The 19,135-nt window shown below is 43.6% G+C and overlaps 1 protein-coding gene across 1 annotated transcript; it reads right to left on the bottom strand.

The window, feature by feature from the left end:
* Nucleotides 1-9,591: 9,591 nt before the first annotated feature.
* On the bottom strand, nucleotides 9,592-18,126 carry LOC128420341 (F-box only protein 44-like). The gene is made up of 6 exons (XM_053401946.1): nucleotides 17,526-18,126; nucleotides 15,775-15,952; nucleotides 14,827-14,922; nucleotides 14,165-14,279; nucleotides 12,594-12,825; nucleotides 9,592-9,608 (listed from the first exon to the last, which is right to left on the bottom strand). Exons 1-6 carry the CDS (start codon nucleotides 17,755-17,757, stop codon nucleotides 9,592-9,594), a joined length of 870 nt encoding a protein of 289 aa, XP_053257921.1. The 5' UTR covers nucleotides 17,758-18,126.
* Nucleotides 18,127-19,135: the final 1,009 nt, after the last annotated feature.

The raw sequence follows: 19,135 nt of genomic DNA, 5'->3' as shown, positions 1-19,135 counted from the left end.
GAAATTTAAGAAATGGAAAAAGTTTATAGAATATCTTAAAGAACACTGTAAGCACTTGAAGATGTTAGCAGGACTTGTAATGTAATTTTGTAGGGTTAAAAGTGGATATAAACCAAATTGGATAAATATAATTAGATCCAGTAAGGGGAAAATATATATATATATTATATATTGGAAGACATGGCGGGCGGGGGGGGGAGCCGGGGGATTCAGGGAATCCCATGATGTATAAAATTGATTATGTTTAAATACAAATGTTATCTGTATTTTTTTTTTTAAAGATCCATCCTCTTGGATGCGCTTCTCTCCCCCCACCATCCCTTCCGAGGCTTACCTGGTCTGGAACGGGCGCAGGAGTCACGCGGAGTCTCCAAGACCAAGTCTGATCTCCGCCCCGCTCCACCGCCAGGCAGCAGGGAGAAAACGAAAGCGATCTTAGTCCAGGCTCTCAATTCCGAGAAACTACCCGCCCATCGCCATCAATTCCTCTCGTCGGGAGGAGGGGGCAAGGAGTGGAATCCCTGCCGGGGCGTATTTGCATCAGATGACGCGCTTCTAGCGAGTCAACGCGTGTTTACAAAAATATTGTAAAGAAGTGGACTCATTAGCAGGGTTTGAGTAAACACTTACAATTAAGAAAACAAATATAAAAGTCAAGATGCAACAATCGGGAAAACAACAAAGTGTAAGAGGTAATTTGAAAACATATGGTAGAAAATTGATAAGAATACAACAATATTTAGCTAAATGATTACAAAACTAAGGTAGAATAAAACAGGCAGGAGAAGCAAATACTTAAAGAACCAGGAAAGAAGGTTGAGGGAAGTCGCGGGTGGGGAGAGATTGGGATTTATATATTCTTTTCGTGATAATGATGATTGTGTTGAATAGAAAATTGCAAAATTTAATAAAAATTACTTTTAAAAAATATCTAGCCAATGCGCATCTAGAACCCAACTTTGCAAAGGCAAGAGCAGCGTGGCCAGAGGCTCCGTCTAGTAAAACAAAACCATTGCAAATGGATAAGGGTTAGTGGCGAATGTGAACCATACACACCTCATCCCAAGCCTTTCCTTGGCTCAGGAGAGTTGGCATTTGTGACAAATGACCAATAGTACTCAAGGGTTGCCCAGCATCCTGCTATAAGGATGATGGAGATCTATGGAGATGAGGATGTCATCTAATCAGGGACTGGAGGTTGGCAGACTCCACACACATGCCCATCTCCCATGGATTTGCCTTGCAATTTGGGGCCGGAGTCACAAGACTAGAAGAACGCGAGCACAGAGGAAATATAATAGAATGGCAATAAAATCTGCACTGGAAATACTGCCTGTCTATGCCCCCAGAGCAGAAAGGTGTCCTTGCTTTGGGATCAATATTGCAAAGGGTTCAACGCTGCCAGCCTCTTAATGGGACTAGATAACCCCGATTAACTGTTATCTACGACGTCGAGGCATCAAGCCACAGTCATAGAAAAGTAAGTTATGTAAAACTATGAATATGTACACACACACACTTACATTCTGAGAGACAGTGTGGTGGACTGGTTCGTGTTGGATTAGGACCTGGGAGACCAGCGCTGGATCTGGACACACCAAAGAAGCATTTCAGTTAAACACGTTCTAAACTTTGTATGGGAAAAGCGGAACTCCACAGTGCCATTTGGTGTCACAGTGTTATAAACAACGCATATAAAGCGCTTTTTCTTTGCCAGTGTAGCTGAGTCCCAGGGCTAAAATTCCCACACAGCCATGAAGCTCAATGTGTGTGACAAGTTTTTGTGAGCCAGAGTCAGTCCACTTTTTGAATTATGCTCAGTTAGGAGGCATGTAGGCGCAGGTGAAAAGAACGGGCACAGCAGGTCCTGTGGGCAAACCTTTGGGTAGTAGCCAATGCTGGTCCTACACAGAGTAGACCCATTGAAATCCATGACCAAAGTTCAGTTCTCCACATTTCAAGATCAGGATACAGTATGTGTTTGTTTTCCTCATGAAAATTCATCCGCACACAAATTCCAGAGACAAAAGTTCAGCTTTTTTTGGGGGGGCAAAATTTCAAGAATAAACAAAGTTTATTCTGGGGCTCTTCTCATATTCTTCTGCTGAAAATTAATGAATCGGTGGTCTGATCTACAACCCCAGCCATACCCAGATGTATGCAACTCTGCATATGCTCAGAATCCCATCCTCCTCAGATACTTGCCATTTGATTTCCCTTTGGATGACTAGAGTCATCATCCTTATGGGCAAGAAGGGATACTTTCCAGTGTTGGGCATAAATTAAACAGAAAAGAAAAGGATGAAAAGGATCTAGGGGTCTTAGTAGACCTCAAGCTTAACACGAGTCAAAAGGCCATGCAGCAGCAAATAATGGTAATGCGATTCTAGGCTGCGTCAACAGAAGTCTAGTGTCCAGGGCAAGGGAAATAACAGTACTGCTCTGTTCTGCCTTGGTCAGACCACACCTGGAATTCTGTGTCTGTTCTGGGTGCCACAATTTAAGACTATTAACAAGTTGGAATATGTGCAGAGGAGGGTGATTGAGATTATCAAGAGTATGGAAACCAAGCCTTATGAGGAATGTTTGAGGGAGTTGGTTATGTTTAGCCTGGGAAAGAGGGGACTGAGATAAGAGTAGATAGCCATCTTCAAATATCTTAAGGGCTGTCACACAGAAGATGGAGCAAGCTTGTTTTCTGCAGAGCTTGGATGGCCACCAGTCAGGGATTCGTTAATTGCATTGCAGTGGTTTGGACAAGTGATTTTCAGATGCAATATGACATATATTTCTTTTTTTAAAAATCGGATCTTTATTTTGACAGTACAGTGGTACCTCAGGTTACATACGCTTCAGGTTACATACGCTTCAGGTTACAGACTCCACTAACCCAGAAATATTACTTCGGGTTAAGAACTTTGCTTCAGGATGAGAACAGAAATCGTGTGGCGGCAGCAGGAGGCCCCATTAGCTAAAGTAGTGCTTCAGGTTAAGAACAGTTTCAGGGCAAGAACGGACCTCTGGAACGAATTAAGTTCTTAACTCAAGGTACCGCTGTATTTGAGGCCTTAAAATTCTTATAACAGCATCCACCCCTAACAAGGAACTGCAACTTGAGGAACTTCAGACCAACAAACTAAGTCCTTTTCTTTGTTCATGTTTTCTGCAGAGGTAGGATGGCCACCAGTCAGGGATTCGTTAATTGCATTGCAGTGGTTTGGACAAGTGATTTTCAGAGGCAATATGACATATATTTCTTTTTTAAAAAATCAGATATTTATTTTGACAGTACAGTGGTACCTTGGGTTACATACGCTTTGGGTTACATATGCTTCAGGTTACACATTCCGCTAACCCAGAAACTTTGCTTCAGGATGAGAACAGAAATCAGGCTCCGGCGGCAGCAGGAGGCCCCATTAGCTAAAGTGGTGCTTCAGGTTAAGAACAGTTTCAGGTTAAGAACGGACCTCCAGAACGAATTAAGTACTGACTTCCGGTCGGTGCCAGCGTTTTAATGGCCGCCTCCCGCTGAGCTCTGCTCAGGGAGGCTACTTCACGAGTTCGGGTCTGCCGCTACGGCGAAGCGGGGACCCTTTAAATCTCAGGCGCAGAAGCCTGAGAGCAAGGAGGCTCGGTGGGCACCTGAAGCGCCCCCCCTCACTGCAAAGGAGCCTTTTTAAAGGCTCCGGAGCGGCATCGGGGAGCGCGGTGCTGAGAGCCGCTACCCAGCCCGTGGAGAGAAGCCGCGTTGCCATTGACGGAGAGCGCCGATTCCTTCCTGACATTCGGAACTTAATTGGATTATCCGTGAGTAAGACTGAACGACAATTTTAAAAGAAAATATTCAGAAATTGGCTGAAAACGGAGAAGGCAAAAAATAAGGAAGTCTGCCTTCCTCGGACTGCATGCAACCAAAGCAACGAAATAGGAAGCTGCAATTTGACAGGAAGCAGCTTTAAAATTAACGGACTCAGACATTGGACTTAATTCCCCCCCGTAGCAGGCAGGGGCAGGGGGGGAAGATTTGTGAATTGCTGTACCTGCATGAAAGAAGCATAGAAGGGGAAATTTATGCCGTTTTGAACCCTTGGGGAGGACTGCCTGGAAAGTGAGCCACCGGGACGGAGAGCTGTCATTAGAGACTTGCAACAAAGTTGGTCTCTTACATTTTTGCAACAAGTAAAGACCCTATTGGATACAAATTGGGTACTCTGGAAAGATACAATTTGATACCATTTGGAAAATATCGGAATAGGCTGTTATTTTTGTTACTTTTGAAGGGAACCTTTTGTTCTTGGTACTTGGAACTCTGAGCGGCTCCCTCTAGAGGCTGCAGGAAAATTGTTACAACTCTTATTGTGAGAAACAGGCTTGTGGAATTTCCCATTTGAAAGCAATTCCCGTGGGAATGACCTTGGGATATGAGTGGCCCAATAGAAGCAAGAGTAACGAGAGCTAAGAGTAAAGTTGACCACAAGAGAAGGGCCTCAGTAACAAATCCAATTGCACCTGCTACAACTTCTCCCATGGATACTGTGGCAGTGGCCAATGCATTAGTTAGAATAAATGAATCTCTGGAAGCGCTCACAAAGCAGAGCACTGAAAACTCTAAACAGCTGACTGAACTGTCAACAAAACTAGACAAAAATACAGAGACAATAAATAAATTAGTCCAAGAAAGTGAGGCAACTAGAAAGATTGCAGAGGAAGCGAAAATCTCTGCAGAGGAAGCAAAAGTTTCTGCAGGAAATGCACAGGAAAAGTTGGCGCCAGTCTGTAAAAAGCTAGAAGAACATGATGCTGCCCTGTCTCTACTGGAATTACAGAGGAAAAGTAGAAATTTAAGATTAAGATTGATTCCAGAAAATGAAAAGGACAATCTGATAGACTACCTTACAAAAGAATTTTTGGAATTTTGGCAGGACAGCTTGAAAGAAGAGGAATTTAAGATAATAACTGCTTTCAGACTGGGCAGGAAACAAAACAGAAAGAGCCCTAGAGACTGTTTAATAACTCTGAGATCTCAGGAGGAGAGAGATAAGATATTAAATTTACATTTCCAAAGAGCTCTTGAGATTGAAGACTTTCGTGTGCAGATTTTTAAAGATATCCCTAAATATATCTTGGAAGTGAGGACTTACTACAAGGATTTGGTCACCTTACTGAGAAAGAACAACATACCATTCAGATGGGAGTTCCCGCAAGGCCTGTCTTTTAACTACAAAGGAAAGAAAATTAAGATAAAAACAGTGCAAGATAAAGAACAATTTTTGGCAAGGAATGAGGAGGACCTTTGGAAGGAAACGGTGGACACTACAGACCCAGCAGAAATACCAGATATTTCAAACTTATCTTTTGGAATTAAAACACCAACAGAAGAAGGTCTGCTCGGAGCAGTTGGAGGAGTAACTAAGTAAATAACAAGATGTCTCTGCAAATTTTAAGTTGGAATTGTAATGGACTGAATCTTCCCAGAAAAAGGAGGGAGGTGTTTCATATTTTAAAAAAAGAACAATTGGACTTGATTTGTTTACAAGAAACTCACGTGACCAGAGTACACCGAAAACTACTCATTAATAAAAGATTAGGACAAGAATTTATTTCATCTGATAAAGTGAAGAAAAGAGGAGTGGTGATCTATGCAAAGGAAAAGTTGGCCCCCAAATTAATATTTAAAGATGAACAAGGAAGATATTTGGCAATTGAAATTCAAGTTCAAGGAGAAAAATTATTGATAATAGGAGTTTATGCACCGAATGAAGGGAAGTCAGAATTCTTTAAGAAGTTGCATGAGACATTAATGGACTATTTGGATTATAATGTAATTTTAATGGGAGACATGAATGGAGTGGTCTCTACAAATATGGATAAAGCACAAAGACAGGTGGTCTCCAAGGATGGGAGACTACCTAAGACCTTTTTTGAAATGACTGACAATATGAACCTGATTGACATTTGGAGAACAAGGAACCCTCTTGAGAGAGAGGGAACTTTCTTTTCTGAGGCAAAAATGACTTGGACTAGAATTGACCAAATATGGGTAACTAGTGGGATGGCACCAAAGATTAAGAAAGTGGAAATCTGCCCAAAGACTTGTTCCGACCATAATGCTGTAAAGATGGAGATGAACCCAACAACAGCTGGTTCCTTTAGATGGAGGATGAATGACTCCCTGTTTAGAGATGAAGAGGTGTATAAAAAGGCCCAGAAGGTGGTAAAGGACTATTTTGAGATAAATCTGAGAACAGAAGTGGAAAAAAGAGTAATTTGGGACGCAAGCAAAGCCGTCATGTGAGGATTTCTAATACAACAGAATGCCATAAAAAGGAAGAGACAGAATGAGCAAAAGGATAAGATCTTGGAAAAGATAAAAGAAGGAGAAAAAAGATTGAGATCTAAACCAAAGTCACATGAAATTTTGAGAGAAATTAAGTTTTACCAGAGACAATATATGGAACTGATGAACCAAGAGATAGAATGGAAAATAAAACAAATGAGACAAAAGACATTTGAATCGGCAGATAAATGTGGGAAATTTTTGGCATGGCAATTGAAGAAGAGACAAAAACAGAATACGGTTACCAATTTAGAAGTGGAGGGAAAGAACATTTATAAACCAAATGAGATTAGAAACTGTTTTCAGAGCTATTTCAGGAGACTTTATGCACAAGGGCCGGTGAATGAAAAAGAAATAGAAGAATTTCTTAAAAAATATGGATTACAAAAAATTTCTGAACAAAGTAGAGTGATCTTGAACCAGAAGATAACTGATCAAGAAATTGAGGGAGCCATTCAAAATATGCAATTGGGAAAATCTCCAGGACCTGATGGACTGACCTCCAGATACTACAAAGCTTTGAAAGAATGGCTTATGCAACCGTTGAAGGAGGTCTGCAACGAAATTTTAGAGGGGAAGAAGGCACCTGAATCGTGGAAAGAAGCTTATATTACACTTATACCAAAGACGGAGACTGAAAAGAACCAGGTTAAGAACTACCGCCCTATATCATTACTCAATGTGGATTACAAAATTTTTGCAGACATTTTGGCAAAAAGACGGAAAAGAGTTTTGGTGGGGGAGATTCATAAAGACCAAGCGGGCTTTCTTCCAGGAAGACATTTGTCAGACAATGTGAGAAACATAATAGACATTATGGAGTTATTGGAAGTTAATATTATCACTAAGGCAGTTTTAATATTTGTGGATGCGGAGAAGGCCTTTGACAATATTTCTTGGAATTTTATGAAAAAGAATCTCCAAGGGATGGGGGTAGGCCAAGGTTTTGAAAATGGTATAAGTGCAATTTACTCTGAACAAAAAGCAAAATTGATTGTAAATAATGTGGTTACAGAAGAATTTGCTATTGAGAAAGGGACACGACAGGGATGCCCAATATCCCCACTACTTTTTATATCGGTCCTGGAGGTCTTATTAAATATGATTAGAGAGGACCAGCTGGTTAAAGGGATTCAGGTCGGAGCTAAACAGTATAAACTGAGAGCATTTGCAGATGATCTAGTTTTAACTTTGCAAGAGCCAGACACTAGTACGAAAAGAGTTTTAGAACTAATACAAGTATTTGGTCAAGTAGCAGGCTTTAAGCTGAACAAACAGAAAACGAAAGTACTGGATAAAAACTTAACAGCTGTTGAAAGGGAGAAGTTCCAGAGTGAAACTGGTTTGACGGTAGCAAAGAAGGTGAAATACCTAGGGATTAATTTGACATCTAAGAATGTGAATTTAGTTAAAGACAATTATGAGAAATGTTGGTCAGAAGTTAAGAAAGATCTAGAAATATGGTCAAATCTGAGACTTTCCTTGTTGGGTAGAATTGCAGTTATTAAGATGAATGTCTTGCCGAGAATGCTGTTTTTGTTTCAAACATTGCAGATTTTGGACAAAATGGAATGTTTCAAGAGGTGGCAAAAAGATATATCTAGATTTGTCTGGCAGGGCAAAAAGCCCAGAATAAAATTTAAGATATTAACTGATGCAAAAGAAAGAGGGGGGTTTGCCCTGCCGGACTTAAAGCTGTATTATGAATCAGCGGCCTTCTGCTGGCTGAAAAACTGGCTGCTTCTTGAAAACACAGACATTTTGGATTTGGAAGGGTTTAATAATAGATTCGGCTGGCATGCATATATATGGTATGACAAGGTCAAAATTCATCAAGGTTTTAAAAACCATATTGTCAGGAAAGCATTATACAATGTCTGGATTCGGTATAAAGATTTGTTAGAAAACAAAACCCCTAGGTGGTTGTCACCAATGGAAGCTAAGGAAGTGAAAAAACTTAATATGGAATCCAAATGGCCGAAGTATTGGGAAATTATAGAACATGAGGAGGGAAAAGTGAAATTGCAGAGTTATGAGAAGTTGAAATCTAAAGTAAGAGACTGGCTACATTACTACCAGATAAATGAAGTTTTTAAACAGGACAGGAAAATTGGCTTCCAGGTGGAGAGGTCAAAATTAGAAACAGAGCTTTTGGAACCCAGTACTAAAAATCTGTCAAGAATGTATAACTTGCTGCTGAAATGGAATACACAGGATGAGACGGTTAAATCAGCTATGATTAAATGGGCACAAGATATTGGTCATGACATTATGTTTGCTGACTGGGAACAGTTATGGACTACCGGTATAAAGTTTACGGCATGTAATGCCTTAAGAGAGAACATTATGAAAATGATCTATAGGTGGTACATGACCCCAGTCAAGCTTGCAAAAATTTACCACACGCCCAATAATAAATGTTGGAAATGTAAGGAAACTGAAGGTACCTTTTACCACCTTTGGTGGACGTGCCCAAGGGTCAAGGTCTTCTGGGAAATGATTTATAATGAAATGAAAAAGGTGCTTAAATGCACATTCGTGAAGAAACCAGAGGCCTTTCTCCTGGGCATGGTGGGCCAATTGGTCTCAAGGAAAGATAGGACGTTTTTTATGTATGCTACAACAGCAGCAAGAGTACTTTTAGCAAAGTATTGGAAGACACAAGAACTACCCACACTGGAAGAATGGCAGACCAAGGTGATTGACTACATGGGACTGGCGGAGATGACTGGCAGAATCCGTGACCAAGGGAGAGAGACGGTGGAAGAAGATTGGAAGAAATTTAAAGTTTATCTTAAGAACTGTTGCAAAATTAATGAGTGTTAAAATGTCTTGGGTCATGTAAAATAGAATTGCAGGGACAAACAATTGGATATGAGAAAAAGGACTTAAAGGAAAAAAAAAGTGTTATAAGTTGAAATTAGGGGTTGCTGGAAAGATTTAAAACAGGGATGCAGAAAAGGGAGGTATGGGGAAGTCGATGAAAGAATGTTTAAGGAAAAAATGTTAAGAAATTATACGTGTTTATATGTTTGTTTGTTTGTTTATGTATCGTCTTGTATTGTCTTTTAATATGTGTTAAAAAACCAATAAAAATTTTAAAAAAAAGAAGAAGAAAGAACGAATTAAGTACTTAACCCAAGGTACCACTGTAAGTCCTTTTCTTTGTTCATGCATAGTACTGGGGCTTCTGTCCCATATCTATCTCACACTTAACATCACAGTGCTGGCTACAATAGAAAAGGATGCTGGGTTTAGGCCTGCAGGAAGGCTGGAGGGAGAACAGGAAGAGAGGCGCTCGTGGACCATGCAAGGAGCAGACCAGAAGAGCAAGGGGCACTTTGCCCACGAGCTAAACAGATACAGGACACAGGCAGGAAAGTCAAGCAGGGTTGGAGTGGAACATCCGGCAGCTATTTCAAATCACTGTAACCAGGATGCGTCTCAGCAAGCTCATGTGAACAACACGTAAGCAGGGATGAGCTCATGTTGGGAAAGGACTATTGATTTGTGGTGTGCAGGTCCAACTTAGCTGAGGAGAAACACGGCAAGTGAGTGAGCCAATGGGGGGGCTGCATTTCAGGCACCCCCACACACCCCAAATTCTGTCAGATCCAGCTTGGTTGGGTGGAAGTAGTAGATCGTGGGTAGGCTAACTAAGGTCCAGGGGCCGGATCCGGCCCAATCGCCTTTTAAATCCAGCCAGTAGACGGCCCAGGAATCAGCGTGTTTTTACATGAATAGAATGTGTCCTTTTATTTAAAAGGCATCTCTGGGTTATTTGTGGGGCGTAGGAATTCGTTCATCCCCCCCCCCCCTATAGTCCAGCCCCCCACAAGGTCTGAGGGACAGTGGACTGGCCCCCTGCTGAAAAAGTTTGCTGACCCCTGCAGTAGAGCTTCTGCTCTGTTCCTTGTTGCCTAGAAGAGTTAATCTTCACTTTTAGATAGGTAAGTTGTCAGGATACGTGCACCACCCAAGAAGTTTAGGATCTTCTACTGGAGTTGAACTGTGTATCTGTTGTGAATATGTGTTTATACCCATAACCTTACACCCACAATAACTTCACACCCCAGAGGATTACAGGTTAGTTTATTCCTTGGGATAAAAGTGACAAGACTGCATTCATGCTTTTTCCAAGCAGAAAGGTCACAATATAAGTGGGCAGCAAATCATACACCTTGATCCCGAGAGTAAAAAGGACACCTCCCTATTCTGAAAGCCTGGAGAGATGGCGCAGCCTGAATGAATGACATTTGTAGCTGCCAATCTTTTTCTCCAAGGAGCTCACGGAGGCGTCCGTGATTCTCTCCCTCCTCTTTTTATTCTCACAACCACCTAGATCAGAAGTGAGGATTTCCCTGTATGATTTTGGGCCAAGGTTACCTTATGGAGAAGGGAGAAGTCTTTTGGGCGGGAGTGTGTCATGGCGCCCTTATTCATTTGCCCCATTGTTTATTTCCTGCAAGTTCCGGTCTATTTGTTATTTTGTTCGCCTTGGGCTAGTTTCTAGCTAAATGAACATGAACTGCATAAGAAATGACTGATTGTTTATTTTGTTTGTTTCCTGATTCATAGTTTCACTTTTGCAGGAAGATTCATTCACTGTCTGTGCAGAACTCCATTCTTCCCAACAGGAGGCGATAATCAAACTTTGCTGGCACGTGTGGTTAGCGTGATATTAGCCATTAAGAGGCCAGGATCTTTGCTTATGCCTTCCAAGTCATGTTTAAGGTAAAGTCTGGTACCAGGGTGTTCTGAACCGTAGACCCAGAGGAGGGCTCGTGGGAGTGGCTGGGTGCAGGTATGACAAAGAAGGAGGCCAAAGACACGAGAATGATCCATTCTAGTGCTTTATTAAGAAATGTATAGGCTTACAGGAAGCCAGATCTCCTGGCCTTCTCTTGCAGAGATGCAGGACAGACACTGCAGCAAGGAGATGGTCTGTCCACACCCAAGCAAAAGTGAATACATTCGGCATATGCAAAGCAGCATACATTTCATTGCCTAGGACATCCCATTGCTTCACCTGCCCAGTTGAGGGCTTGGGTGGCCAAAACCTAATCTTATAGATAGTTCCCCTTTGTGGACTCAGAGCCTAGCACCCCAAGCCCCAAGCTTGTATCAAAGCAAGCAAATATAAGCATATATGAGCTCGTTGCTATAACAGCTACCAATTAATTGTGGTGTTATCTTGACTACCAAGATGGCATTAGCAGAGTTTCCGGAACTATTCACCTTTGGTTCAACACATAGGGTTAAAATAGGGGGTCTCTTTTTAGATCTATGCCAGTGTCACTGATGCCATGATCTGCAGCATTAAACCATAAAAAAGAAGTTCAGATTGCCACCCATCGTTGCAATGTGCCCTATCCAATGGGGGTGGGGGAAGAGGACACCTTGCTATCCCAAAACCATCTCACTTAAAAAATAAAAAAGAGGTACGTAGTTGGTTTTCACCACCCTCCTTGCCATCCCATCTCTTGCCTTGCTTTCATATTCAGACATGCTTCCAGATCACAGATTTGTAGAAGCAGAGCATCTGCATAAGATACAAGTTGAGAGAAGCAAAGAGAACGCAAAATCGAAGCTACAACTGGGTGCAAAATATAGCGCAGATGAGAGAAGGTATGATTGTGCTAAGAAGGGGTGTGACGGCTTTTTACTTTTGTCAGGCGCTGCTGGTGGTTGCTCATGAGTAACCAGGCAGGACTCCGACCTGTCTTTAGGTTAATGTTTAATAGGTTATTGTATTTTAGTGTTTTACTGGAAGCCGCCCAGAGTGGCTGGGGAAACCTAGCCCGATGGGCGGGGTATAAATAATAAATAATAAATTATTATTATTATTATTATTATTATTATTATTATTATTACAGGTTTTATTGGTGCAAACTATTTGCAGTGCAGAACCACAAAGTTCATGTCCGTCTTAGTCAGTTGCAGATTCTGGGAGTGGCCCCTTCCGGTTTCTCCCCCAACATAAGAACTTAGACACCCCAAATCTCCCCTCCTTACATTTCACCCCTTTGTGCAGGCTGGGTGATAGAAACGGCTTCCTGGCTAGCCGCACTTGGGCTCTCAGTAGCATCCTCAAGCCCTCCTCTCGCTCGGCTGCCCCCTTCCCCCTCTGCTCCACTGGAGGTGTGGATTTCCCCACCGCTGGACAAGGCGCTGAGTCCAAGGCTCTCTGTATCCCCCTGCCTCCTACCCCTGTTCCGAGCTTTCCTTATTATGCACCGTGAAAAAAAAGAACAACGCCTCATTGAGGGAATGTAATAGCCATCCTCTACTGCCTTTGGTGGTGGGTGAAGTGTGATGCTGCTTTGCAACACCCTCATCCTACGCCAGGATGGCTCCCCGTCTTCACTTGGGCCTTGCTCTGGGAAGATGTACTTATGGAAGTTGGGATGACAGCCTTCCATGTGCCTTTTGTGTTCAAAGAGGATATGACGGACACCTTGAGGGTAGTCGTAAATAGTGCGTGAAACCTGTAGAGGAGAGAGAAAGAGAGGAGGCTGCTGGGTCTGGGGAAGGATGCGGAGAAGAAACCAGCCCTTCCAGGATGCAACCTCTCCCCCCACAGCGGTGGCTGGAGGGGGCGGAAGGCGGGAAGCCAACAGTAGGGGGAGCCAGAGCCAAGGAGAGGCAGAGGCAGACTAGTTTTGTCCCCATTCTCCTCTTGCCTGATGTTAAAGAAGAGGAAGCTCACAGGTAGTCGACCAGATGAGCTGCTTGTCAGTAAGACACTTTGAGGTTTTCTACATCTAGCAGGGGTCCACTGTCCCTCAGACCTTGTGGGGGGCCGGACTATATTTTGCGGGGGGAAAGAACGAATTACTATGCCCCACAAATAACCCAGAGATGCATTTTAAATAAAAGGACACATTCTACTCATGTAAAAACACCAGGCAGGCCCCATAAATTGTTAGGATATTTCCGTTCCACCTTAAAAGGGAGCAGGATATTTGTGTCACAGCCTGTGTATTTCCTGTCTCACAGGATGTTTATGTTGTCAGTTGTTTTCGTTTCAGTTGTTGCCTAAGCATACCGATGCAGGCGGTCATGGTTTCTTTGTTCTGACCAACGCTGAATAAACTGTAAATATGCTCTCCTGCTGTGCATCTTTTGCTGTGTGAATTCTGCTGATAGAGTGTGCACCAGCCTAAGAATGTGGTTATGTTTTCTGAGGCTTCGTGTCGCTATTTGCTGATACTGCGTGTCTACGGGAGATCGATGGATCGTCCGGCACCGAGCTTGGGGGCTCAGATATACTTTGTCTCCCTGGCAGTATCCCAACATAAATAACCCAGAGATGCATTTTAAATAAAAGGACACATTCTACTCATGTAAAAACACGCTGATTCCCGGACCGTCGGCGGGCCAGATTGAGAAGCTGATTGGGCCAGATCCAGCCCCCGGACCTTAGTTTGCCTACCCATGATCTAGTATACAGTGGTACCTCGGGTTACAGATGCTTTGGCTTACGCGTTTTCAGGTTACAGATGCGCCCAAACCTGAAAGTACCGGAACGGGTTACTTCCGGGTTTCGGCGCTCGCGCATGCGCAGAACCACTAAATCGTGGTTTGCACATGTGGAGAAGCGCCAAATCACGTCATGCGCTGACGCAGATGCGGCGCTGCGGGTTGCGAACACGGATCACGTTCGCAACCCAAGATTCCACCGTATATCTTTTATGAAATATTTACACAAGAAGGCCTGCACATTGTAGCAGACGGAGGTTGGTGGGACCCCTTTCACCCCCCATAGACAACCCTCCACAAATTTAACAAAGCTTGCATTTTCTACTCAGGCTCAGCTCAGCTCACCGGAAACCACGTTGACACACGAGGTTCTTCATATTGATGTTCTTTAAGGACTTCAGAGTCTGCAGACAACAGCTTCACGGTCAGTATATAGCATGAATCATACCCACTTGAAAAGCTGTTTTTTGGGGGGGCGGGAGGAAGAGAGAGAAATTATATGAGCCTGGGACAAATTGAGGTCCAACTGGGCACATCAACCGCCACTGTGTCTTCCACTACAACATGGTGATTGAGAGAGATCTTGGCAGTGCTTTTTTCCTAAAAAAATGTTTTGGGGTACTCTCATTTTGACTCAGTAAAATCACCATGTTATACTTCAAATGGGGGAAAATAAGTACAGTAAATGGACAAAAGTACAAAGAAAGAGGATGTAAAATTTTGAGCTTTTTTTAGAGGAATCACAGTTGTTCAGCTTCTTTGGGGAGAGCCAATGATCTACCAGTGATCTACCGCAGACATCCAGTGATCTACCAGTAGATCACGATCTACCTGTTGGACATGCCTGCTCTAGACAACTGCTCCTGGGGCTGAAGCCTAGGTCCAAGCAGACCTTCCCCTGTGCCTCCAATTCACTGACCACATCTATTCTTGGGATATCACACATGCTGAGAACTTGGTTTGGGGTGTCCACCCTCCCTGAGCCCCACAGGACACTTGGCACTCACCAGTCCTTCACCTCAATCGTGGGTCTGGCTTCATCCATCAGTTCATCCCAGTAGCCCTCGTCTTTCAAGGTGATGAGCTGAGACTTGCTGCAGGGCCTGAGACATTAAGGGACAACATCACTACCCCACATTACCATCACTACCCCACCACATTGGGGGATGCGGGTGGCGCTGTGGCCTAAACCACTGAGCTTCTTGAGCATGCCCATCAGAAAGCTGGCGGTTCGAATCCCTATGACAAGGTGAGCTCCCGTTGCTCTGTCCCAGCTCCTGCCAACCTAGCAGTTCGAAAGCATGCCAGTGCAGGTAGATAAATAGGTACTGCAGCGGCGGGAAGGTAAACGGTGTTTCTGTGTGCTTTGGCTTCCGTCACGTGTCCCGTTGTGCCAGAAGCGGTCTAGTCCTGCTGGCCGCATGACCCGGAAAGCTGTGGACAAACGCCGGCTCCCTCAACCTGAAAGCCAGATGAGCGTTGCAACCCCATAGTTGCCTTTGACTGTACTTAACCGTCCAGGGGTTCTTGACCTTGACCTTTTACCCACAGCATTTGGACCACGTGTCCTAAAAGGCTCAGCAACTGGCTATTGTGGGCCACCTCCAGCTCCCTGGAAAGAAAGTTTGCCCCCTCCTATGCAGAGGCAAGGAATGATGGTCTGCTAGCAACCTTTTTAAGGGAAAGCCACTGGGGGCCTGGCCCTCATCACTCCCCACAACACACACTTCTTTAGTCCATACAAAAAAAAGAATAGCTCATTTGATGGGATTTGGTGATGCAAATTGCTCCACCTTTTTGTGACCATTACATTTTAATGGGTTATATTTATTGAGCGGGGGACTCTCCTTATGCAGAATACAGTGTGAAGCACAAGAACCCGCACAAGGGCAAATGAAAACTCCCTTTCCTCATCTTTAAGTGGATTTGAGTTTGGACAATGATAGGTTCCTCACCCATTACGTGCAGCAAAGCAGTAGAGCTGAACAGGAGCATCTTCAACATTCCTCCCAAAATTGCTCATTTTATAAGGGCTGAGCATCTCACTGACGCTTTTTGAGTCTTCTATGGACAGTTCCTCAGTTTCCCAGTGGCCCTTGGCAGGTGTCTGGATTTCCCAGGAGTCCAGGCCATCTGCCGCAGCGTGTGTGATGGGGAGACAGAAAATGAAGGGAGAGGCTTTGAGTGCATGGAAGCAGCCCGTGGGTTAGAAAGAAAACAAGAATGACTTAGGCCACTTTCAGAGTGTCCCTGTTTCCAAGAGGGACTCAATTGCATAATGGCAAGTTCAGGGTCTCAGATTTAGGCTGGTTTTGCGATGGTGTGCAAGCAACCTGCATCACAACAAAATCAGACTTCTTGACACAATGCCATAAAACCTCCCCATAAATGAATTTTCTTGATAAATAGCCAGTATCCTTAAATGTGGGGCAAATAATCAGGATAAAGAGGCAAAAAACAGGCAGTCCAGAAATGACCGTAGTTAAATTATCACCCTTGGTTTGCGTGATTAAGTAGTAGACACCCTGAAGTTAACTGACATTATTACCTTGGGTCCATTAATTCCAACAGGTCTACTCTGAGGAGCAGGTGTAGGGAAACTTTGGCCCTCCAGATGTTGCTAAACTACAATTTCCATCATCCTGGGCCATTTCTCTTGCTTGCTGGGGTGGATGGGAGTTGTAGTTCAGTAACCTCTCAGTTCCCACACCTGGAAAAGACATGGTTCTTGGCTATTTAGAATATGTAATTATGTATATGTAATCTCTGCCACTTCTGCTTCTTCTGCCTCCTAGCAGATTATTTGTATTCACTATGACTCATTGCCGTACTTTGGATTGTCCTGAATACCACCATATGGTAAAGGTAAAGGGACCCCTGACCATTAGGTCCAGTCGTGGCTGACTCTGAGGTTGCGGCACTCATCTCGCTTTATTGGCCAAGGGAGCCAGCATACAGCTTCCAGGTCATGTGGCCGGCATGACTAAGCCGCTTCTGGCGAACCAAAGCAACGTACAGAAACGCCGTTTACCTTCCCGCTGGAGTGGTACCTATTTATCTACTTGTACTTTTGATGTGCTTTCGAACTGCTAGGTTAGCAGGAGCAGGGACCGAGCAACGGGAGCTCACCCCGTCATGGGGATTTGAACCGCCGACCTTCTGATCTTCAAGCCCTAGGCTCTGTGGTTTAACCCACAGCGCCACCCGCATCCTGTTCACCATATGGTAGCCAAGCCCAAAGCCCACAGTCCTGTTGGGATGCATTTTGGCTTGCCTGCTGATGAAACTGAGTGTGTGGTGATTGATAATATTGTCATTTATCTGTTTCAGACCCCTACGTAGTAGCAGTTGCCAGGACATTGTCCTGTTCGCCTCTGTATAGTTCCATCCTCATTTCAGACATTGTGGTAGGTTGCAATGTTCAGCTGGTGATATTGTCAGGTTTAGCTGCTGATAACATTGCAGTGCTTAGCTGGTGAGTTATCCTGATGTTGAAAACCAGCTCAAATATTATGAAAAAAATATCATCAGGTGGACTTCAAACCGGTCTTAAATGATATATTGCCCAGCCCTAGTGTAGACATTACTGTGATAGATGAACCAATATTGAGACTCAGTGAAAATCAGCTTCCTATGTTCCTAAAGGCTTTATTATTCAGATTTCTGTCCAGGAGCGTTTTATTCTACCAGATAAATGAGGACATACCTTGGCCATCAGGATTCTTGATTAAGTTCTTCTTTAGGCGGGAGAAAATGTAGAAAGCCAATGGCTTTGGAGAAGAGTCGTGGTCCCTTTTCCGGAACTTGCGCTTCCAGAGAACTGGCAGGTCTACCAAGTCCCGCCACTGAGAGCAGACCAGCCGGCAATTGCAAATGAGGTCTCTTGCTGGAACCAGAGACAAGATATCCAACAGAAGGTTTTCGGGCAAACTTTCCATCCCAAGACTTTCACTGCCTCAGGAGAGTTAGCATCTGTGTCAAATGACCAATGATACTCAAGGGCTGCCCAACATCCTCCTATAAGGACGATCGGAGGCTGGCAGACTCCACGCACACACGCCCATCTCTCATGGATTTGCCTTGCAATTTAGGGTGGGAGTCAGAAGACCAGGAGAACGCAAGCACAGAGGAAATAGAATGGCAATAAAATCTGCAATGAAAATACTGGCTTGTAGTTTAAAGGTGAATTTTGGACATAATGGAGATGTAAAAGATCTGGATGATCATAAAAGATGCAGGAGGAAACGATTAAAAATAGGACCTACAAAGGGGAGGAGGGAAGTCCCGGAGATTCTCTGGAATTTTGTTTTTATGATGTATGTTGGATATGTGATTGTAAAACTTTGATCTGAAAAACCAAATAATTTTTTTTTAAAAGGAAATACTGGCTTGAAAAAGAAGGGGCGGGAAAATATCTCCTTGCTTTGGTATCAATATCGCAAAGGGTTCAACACTGCCAGCCTCTTTATGGGACTGGATAACAGCCCCCGATTAACCGGTATTTACAACATCGAGGCATCAAGCAACAGTCATAGAAAAGTAAGTTATGTAAAACTAAGCCGATGCGCGCGCGCACACACACACACACACACACACACACACATTTTGAGAGCCAGTGTGGTGGAATGGTAAGTGTTGAATCAGGGCTGAATCTAGACACATCAGAGAAGTGTTTCAGTTAAACACATTGTAAACTCCACAGCACCATCTGGTGTCACAGTGTTATAATGCATAAACAACGCATATATTGTAAAGCGCTTTTTCTTTGCCAATGTAGCTGAGTCCCAAGGTTCAAATCCCCACACAGCCACGAAGCTCACTGTGTGTGACAAGTTTTTGTGGGCCAGAGTCCGTCCACTTTTTGAATTATGCTTAGTTAGGAGGCACAGTTGAAAAGAATGGGCACAGCAAATCCTATGGGCAAACCTTTGGGTAGTAGCCAATGCTGGTCCTACACAGAGTAGACCCATTGAAATCCCTGACCATGATTGACATGCCTAAGATTTGTAGAATTGTAGAGTTAGAAGGTTCATCTAGCCCAACCCCCTGCTATGCAATGGGTCTACGTCAAGAAAAACCTAGTTGTATCCAACCATGTCAATTTCGGTTTCTTTCGGGTTCTCATTTTTTCAAGTTCTCCACATTTTCAGATCAGGATGTGTGTGTGTGTGTGTGTCTGTCCTCATGAAAATCCATCCGCACACAGAATCCGGACACAAAAGTTGTTGGGCTTTTTTTTTTTTTTTTGCTGCTGTTGTTGCAAAATCTCAAGAATAAATGAAGGGGTCTCTTCTCATATTCTTCTGCTGAAAATGA

This window comes from Podarcis raffonei, chromosome 8, assembly GCF_027172205.1.
Source record: "Podarcis raffonei isolate rPodRaf1 chromosome 8, rPodRaf1.pri, whole genome shotgun sequence".
Taxonomy (NCBI): Eukaryota; Metazoa; Chordata; class Lepidosauria; order Squamata; family Lacertidae; genus Podarcis; species Podarcis raffonei.
The sequence above is the reverse complement of the archived record's forward strand: the minus strand, read 5'-3'. Positions and strand labels throughout refer to the sequence as shown.

What these genes read in the sequence shown, in the direction of transcription:
- LOC128420341 (XM_053401946.1), bottom strand. Translation starts at nt 17,757, where the DNA reads ATGGAAAGTTTGCCCGAAAACCTTCTGTTGGATATCTTGTCTCTGGTT. An exon ending in CAAGAATCCTGATGGCCAAG is followed by an intron (nt 15,953 to 17,525) that starts GTATGTCCTCAT and finishes ACGCTGCGGCAG; the next exon opens with ATGGCCTGGACTCCTGGGAA. An exon ending in GTGTGTCAACGTGGTTTCCG is followed by an intron (nt 12,826 to 14,164) that starts GTGAGCTGAGCT and finishes TCTCCTCTACAG; the next exon opens with GTTTCACGCACTATTTACGA.